Source organism: Phalacrocorax carbo, chromosome Z, assembly GCF_963921805.1.
Source record: "Phalacrocorax carbo chromosome Z, bPhaCar2.1, whole genome shotgun sequence".
NCBI lineage: Eukaryota > Metazoa > Chordata > Aves > Suliformes > Phalacrocoracidae > Phalacrocorax > Phalacrocorax carbo.
This window is the reverse complement of record NC_087548.1, coordinates 10,955,386-10,962,152: the sequence shown is the minus strand read 5'-3', so window position 1 is coordinate 10,962,152 and position 6,767 is coordinate 10,955,386. Positions and strand designations below refer to the sequence as shown.

At 43.4% G+C, this 6,767-nt stretch overlaps 1 protein-coding gene across 3 annotated transcripts in view; it reads left to right on the top strand.

The window, feature by feature from the left end:
- The first annotated feature begins 170 nt into the window (after window positions 1-170).
- The window catches only part of KIAA1328 (KIAA1328 ortholog), a 178,132-nt gene continuing 171,535 nt past the window's right edge, over window positions 171-6,767 (top strand). For all 3 annotated transcript variants that reach the window (XM_064438288.1, XM_064438287.1, XM_064438289.1), the window contains exons 1-2: window positions 171-272; window positions 6,177-6,316. In XM_064438288.1, coding sequence (XP_064294358.1) covers window positions 242-272; window positions 6,177-6,316 — 171 coding nt within the window. In that variant the 5' untranslated portion in view covers window positions 171-241. The remainder of the gene's footprint in view (window positions 273-6,176; window positions 6,317-6,767) is intronic.

Genomic DNA, 6,767 nt, shown 5'->3' with positions numbered 1-6,767 from the left:
TTCCTCCCAACCCGTAGCCGCTGCCGAGGCGCGAGGCTCGCTGGGAGTAGTAGTTCTTCCTGCTCGTGCTCCGGCCCCTTGTGGTCCGAGGACTACGACTCCCAGCATGCACCTCTCTGCCGTCTAGCGGCAGCGCCCGCTAGCCTCCGGCGGCGTCAAGGCGAGGCCGGCGCGGGCAGCCAATGAGCGGCGGGCGCTGGGGGGCCGGCGGGGGCACTCTGGGAGTGGCGGTTGTTTCAAGATGGCGGGGGTGGCCGCCGGGCCGGGCGGAGGTACTCACCGGGGCTGGGGCGGTATCCTTCCCTGGGGTGGGGGCAGCTCGGCGGGACTGCGGCGGGGCCTGCGGCCGGGGCTAGGTGGCGGGCGGTGGAAGGGGGGGAGCGGGGCAGGATGGTGCTGTGAGCTAAGGGGGTGTGGGGGAGGGCGGCCTGTCAGGGCAGGCGGCTACAGCTGTGCTGGAGTTTTGGAGCAGAGGCGGCTAGAGCCGATGTGGGGCTCTGGGACGGGTGGGGTTTTGTGACCGGGCACGGCGGGTGTGGGGGGCCTCCGCTCGCAGGTCTGGGTGAGCTCGGCCTGGGCAGGGAGGTTGGGCGTGTACCTGTGTGCAGGGAGTGGGGAGTTACCTGGGGTTTACAAGCAAAGGTGGCTTGCGAGAGGAGGGAGGGTTGGGTGTCCCCTTTCTGTGTGAAGCTGTGAAGTCCTGGGGGAGGCGAGTACGTAGGGAATGGGGGAACTGGGTTCAGGTTATAGACACTTGCAAGGGAATCAACAGTGAGAAACTGAGGCTAATGCCTGAACAGATAGTAAGAAAAAGATGTGTCTTTTGTGACTGGCATCTAAGCTGGACTACAAGTATAACATTCAGGGTGAGTCTGTGGGGGATCTGGATGGACTTTATGATCCTAGAGGTCTTTTCCAACCTTTATGATTCTGTGGAGGCCTCTGTCTGGGAGGGACCAGTGGAAGGCTCCATCTGCAGAAGATGTGCAAGCTGCACTTGTGGGAGACTACACGGGGCTGGACATGTAGATGGAGTAGGTGGTGGTTGTGGTGTTGGGGACTCAGACTGTAAAAGCCTGGCTAGAGAGAGATGCGTTTGCGTGGTTCAGAGAAGCAAAATGAGTTGGCATTGGTGCCTGGGCCCGTGTGGCTGAGTAAAAGGCTCAGCTACTTGAAGACTGAGTGGAACTGGCAGTCTGGCCTGGTGGAAATTTAGGAGCTGACAATTTAGCTGTAGGTATGAGGGGCTCAGGCATTGCTGTTACTCGCACAGAGAGGGGGATATTCCAGCATCACCTGGAAGTGATTGAAAAGGAGAGTATGTGTGTGCACGCTCTTGTGTTTATGTTTGCATACCCACTCGGAAACAATGCACAAATGAAATGGGTCAACCATCCAATGCACTGTTTAGGGAGCACAGTGCTATGATTTCCCATTTGTGGTTTTAAAAAAAAAATACATTGCCTACAACTTTCTCTGTGATGTGATAGCGTAAAGGTTGGTCGTCATGTGTCAGATTTGTTGACATGCTGTTACTACTCTGTTCAGTTGTGGAAGTTTTGATGCTGTTATGATGACAGTGTATTTTTATCAATTAGCTACTGGGGTGGCAGGTTGTTTCCCATGACTAAATATGGTTTCTTGAGCCCAGCAGTGGCCTCATACAGCATGAAATTCTATGGAATGAGGCTCTTCCTGACAACCATTTCCATTTTACTTGTTTTGCAAGTAGGTAGTGTTGCCTCTGATCTTGGAAAAGTTTAAATACATGGAAATGCATATGGCACAATAGCGGATGCTTTCAAAAAGGGGGAAGTGGGGGCAGTAAACTTGTGAGATTTGGTAATATTGATTTAATAGCTTTGGAAAACTGAACTTTTCTCCATAATTGCTGAATAGATACAGCATAGCAAGGCAGATGTGCTGTTGCTTACTGTAGGGCAGCCATATGTCCTCATGAGGCGTCTGTTTTCTCTGATGCCCGTGAAGAACATCTCTGCTGTTGCCTTGAATGTTAGCAGTGGTGGCACAAGGTTTATCATGTGTGTGGCCACCTCTTGGGAGCCTTGAGGGGCACATGGCAGTGGATTATTGTTAAATGGTTGATGCTGGTACTGTCTCCCACTCTGTGACAAGGATGTTGGACCTGTTTGTGAATCAGCTCCTGAGTCACTGAAATTTTCAGTTCAGGTGATTAAGGTAACCTGATCTGACTTTGGTTTATTCTAATACACTAGGCTGTAAACCTTAGCAGGAGAGTGGTCCTGGTGTCTGTGGGGAGTAACACCAACAGCTTTGACTAGTTTTTTGTTCCTGCTACTAGGTATCTATCTACAATGGTGTTGATACTGGAGGCAGACTTGAAAAGCCAAATGTTGTTGCGGTAAATCTGTCTTATTTCCTATAGCCATGTGTTGACATACAGATTAACCGTATGTCAACTGAGAAAGCAGTTGCCTGTACTGAAGTTTATTTCCTGTAGTAGTATGATTTGAAGATATGCCCCTCACTCTCCTGGAGATTGTTGTTGTAGCTGTGCTGATGCAGCTGTTTGGGCTGGGCTGTGATCCAGACTTGGAATTTTGATCTATCTTGTTGCTTTTTGGAGAGAGGTGACATAGTGCTTTACTTTCAGGGTTTACTTTTCAACTTCCTCACCTGGTTTGTGGCATGACCCCACAATGTGCTGTGACAGCTAGAGATATCAGGCTGCAGCTTAAAGGTGAGAACAGAAGTGCTTTGGTGTTTGTAGAGAAAAATGGCTTTGACAGCAGTACCAAGTGAACGTACTCTCAAACTAGTGTGAGACTGAGTGATAATTGTTTACAAGGGATAAAGTGGATCAACAAGATCACAAGTGAGCCTGTGATCAAGGCCTTCCAGTATGCCAATTACCAGTTGTGTGATGGATAGTGGGTATTGATTGAATCTGAAGTTGCTGTCCACAGGGGGACAGCTTCTATGCTGTTGCTAATGTTCTCCACTGTATGGTAATTTATTAAATTAACTTTCTGAGAGGGTCCTATCAAAATAAAATTTTAGTTAAGGCAAGTGTTTGTATAGGTTAATTGAAATATTTTCATAATTTTACTTTATTGTATGAAGACAACTGCAAAGCCTTAAATGCATTTTTCAGTAAACAGTGCAGGAATTGGGTAATTGAGTTAATTGGCCAGCCTTAGAAGGTTGAGGAAAGTAAAGGGGTATAAACAGAAGATAGTGGAGCAAAAGTTTGTGCCCTGTGCTTTTCTTTTTCACGATGTTAGTTACTTATGTGGGAATAAAAATCTTTACATTCAGCTAAATGAAACTGTTGCTTTAAGGAAGGCACTATAGCTTACATCCTCCCTGAACTGTGTTGAGTCCTATTTTTAGCGCCTTCTAGGAGGCAACAGTTCAGGTCTAGTGACTGCTAACATAGCACAAATAATATGGTGCCCAGTCCTTTGTGATTTTTCAGTGTTTTCTGCAGTCAAGTAATTTAATATTTAAAGCCTGGGTAATTTGCAAATGCTTGAAGTAGTTTTTTTTTCTTGAAACTACCTCAGAACAAACCTTGATCTTAAAAAAAAAAAAATCAGTCCTCAGGCTTTCAGCTGTTACTCATCATGTGATGATCAGATGAGAATGACCAACTTCCTTTGAAACCTTTTGCATTTATCCTCATTTATGTTTCTTAGAATATGTTGTGCAAAATGTATCTCATCACAATATGAATATACACTATTTTGGAGTTTGTCTTCCGTACATACCAAGAGGGTCCTTATGTAATGATAAGCTGCTCTAATTTGAATAAATATTATTACTTCATTATCTTAGTAATTGCACTTGCAACTGGGGCTGGTCCCTGGGATCTTTTGTGAAGGTGACCTCTAAGATAATCTTTACAACCTGAAAGGTAGTGCACAGTGAAGGAGTAATGCTTTCTGTTTTAGCGATATGTGTGGGTTTTTTTTCTAGTCAAGTTTTTCTTGCTTTTGGTGCTCCTAAAGTGTTGCCAGTTTGCTTTCTTATCAACAGTCTTATAAAATTAAGAGCCAAATTCTTATTTCTATAGCTCTGTTTAAAGGGCCAGGCTTGTTCTCTTTTTTATTTATTACCTTTAACAAAGCCACATGCAGTTTCTGATTCAGAACAGCCCATGGTATCTGTTTCAGGTATGACCTTCTAATAGCTGTAAACAAAGTTTTTTCCTGTGAATGCTAAACTTTGCAATGTCTTTTCAGGAACGTGGGTTGTGTACGTAAGTGTGTAAAGTACAGAGTCATCACAAGTTGTAATGGGACATACAGGATTATAACAGAGGATTTATGCTCTGCTGCTTAGATAAGCATACGGTATAAGATGAACAGTTTCAGGGGAGTTGTTTATATTGCAGGTATGGCATAGTTTTATCAAATTTATAAGGTAAGCTGAATTTTTAATGTGGTCTCCAAAGAATGTTGAAGCAGTAGAGATGTTCAGGTCTTTTGTAAATGTTGAAGAGTACAATTAAAATGAAGATTCATTGTGTAAACAAAAAGCAATTTTTTTTGTTAGTTCTCTTGCAATTGATTTACTGAGTGCATGCTTGTGTAAATCCCTGGGAAAAAGATGGGTGGTCTTAGCCCCCTTCAGAACTTTCTAACTGTTTTCCAGCACAGCTTTTAAAGTGACACCAGGTCCTGAAAACATACCTGGGGATGATTAACTCTGGTAAAATTGTGTATATGTCCAGAGTATGGCCAGCAGTTATAAATGTTGAGGAATCCTACTCTCTAGGTTTGGGGTAGCATGGTTACCCTTCAAATCTACTGGCCAAACAGCTTTGTTAAAAATCTCTGCATGTGTTTTTTGTAGCTAGCATAGTTCAAGCCAGGCAATGTCAGGTCATGCAGGGATGAATGTCACAGACTCCTGACTGATGTTCTGCAGAAGACCTTTATTGCCAGCTTTTCACTGCTTATATCTTTTCGACATATTCCTCATGATCACGCGCACAAACAGTTTCTGTTATTTGTCAGCTAGCTCTAATCGCGTGCCTTACGCTACATTCTAATAGGCTGTTCTATTTGCGCTGTCTCATTTGTTTTTGCTTACTTAAATCTTTCTTGGCATTCCCATGCTCCTGTCTCTGTTTTTTACTGCCGTGTTGCTTCAGGTCAAGGATGTGTCGAACAGTGCTAAGTTAGTTGCAAATTCATCCCCCACAAGGTCAATATACCCTGTGCCCTGGAGAGAAATCAGTGATCCTAAATGATGGAAATGGATTCACTCTGAAAAATATTCTTCCATGTCTGTGGAAGAGAGTTTCAGAAACATTGTTTTCTCTTGTGTATGAGCATGGAGGTGCCAAAGCTTATGATTTAGTTCTTTCACTTGAATTGCTGGCATACTTCTGAAATTCATTACCCAGATAAATGGAATTTATCTACTAGTGTAAAATAAATATTTTTTTGTTCGAAACTTTTTGCACTTCTGAACAGTCAAGTCTCAAACCTTGAGGCAGTACCAAGAAGCTATTGGGTGCATCTGGCCCTGGGAGGTTTTAATGTTAGTGTCAGTGTTGGCACTTTATAATTTCAGCACTGTGATTTTCAATGCTTTAACGTTGTTACCATTGGTAGGGATGAACTAATTCTAATTATGGCAGAAAGATTTTTATAAATGATCTGTGGAGCGTGTGCTGCAGTGTTACCTTATTCATATGCCTGGTCTTGAAAGGAACAATTAGCCTGAGCAATCAGTAGGTTGGCTGTATAACAGAAAAAAGTTATATTTTATCATAAAAGCGGTACTTTTAACAGCGTTGCTGCTGCTTGGTTCCTCATTGTCTTTGAGTGTCAAAGCAGAAGCTCAGTTTTATGCTTTTGTATCTTAAATGCAAGTTATTGCATTGAACCTCAGCCAGAAGACAGCACGTACATTTCAGGATTTACTTTGATGTTCATGTTGCAGGGTGCATTTCAGTGCTGTGCACCTCTTTTTCTGCTGATATGTTCATCTTAATAAAATTTTGTATGGAGAGGTTGGGGGGGAACTGCAAACATACCCGAATTGCTTGGTTTTTTTTCAAAAAGACCTGCTAAGGCAAGGCTGCTTTCGTGGAAGTCCCCTTGTACTTGACCCTGTTGGGGCAAGAGAAGGGTCCCTTTTGACTTTATAATCCTTGTGTTCTGCTTGTCTTTCATCTACAGGAGCATCTACAAAAGGAAATTTAAGAACAAGGGATTTGCCAAAATATCAAAAAAGTGAAACTGAGCTAAAGGTGCCTGTAGCTGTTGCTTCTGTTTCCAGGGATTCTGTTAGAAGGACAGGAGATCTGACAGGGCAGCAGGTAAGTAAAGGCAAATTTTTCTTGCTCTTAAGAGTGCACATAGCAGGAAAGTGGCAGAAAAATCTTTGGATTGAAAACTTTTAAACAGTTTTAGAGTACCGTTGTTTTTGCAATCTCTTACACTTCTTGCCCATGGTGGCTTGCTGGCAAAAAGTAATTTTCCACTGAGATCGCTTGCCCACGTAAAGAGAGCAAAGGCTGAGTGTGCTAATTTATGAAAGTGGTATGTAAGTAGGGCTATGTAAAACAGATTATATATATTTTTGTGTGTGTACAGAGAGAAAGTGAGTGTAGCTTTGAGGAGCGCCTAATCTGTACGTTACTAACCAAACATGCAAGAAGTTGTGTTTCAGTCTACTCGGTTTCATTGCTCTAGTTGTATCGCTTATAAACAAGACTTGAAAAATTCTTTTCAGAGACCTTTTTGCTGCGGCTGCTCATGTTAGTAGGG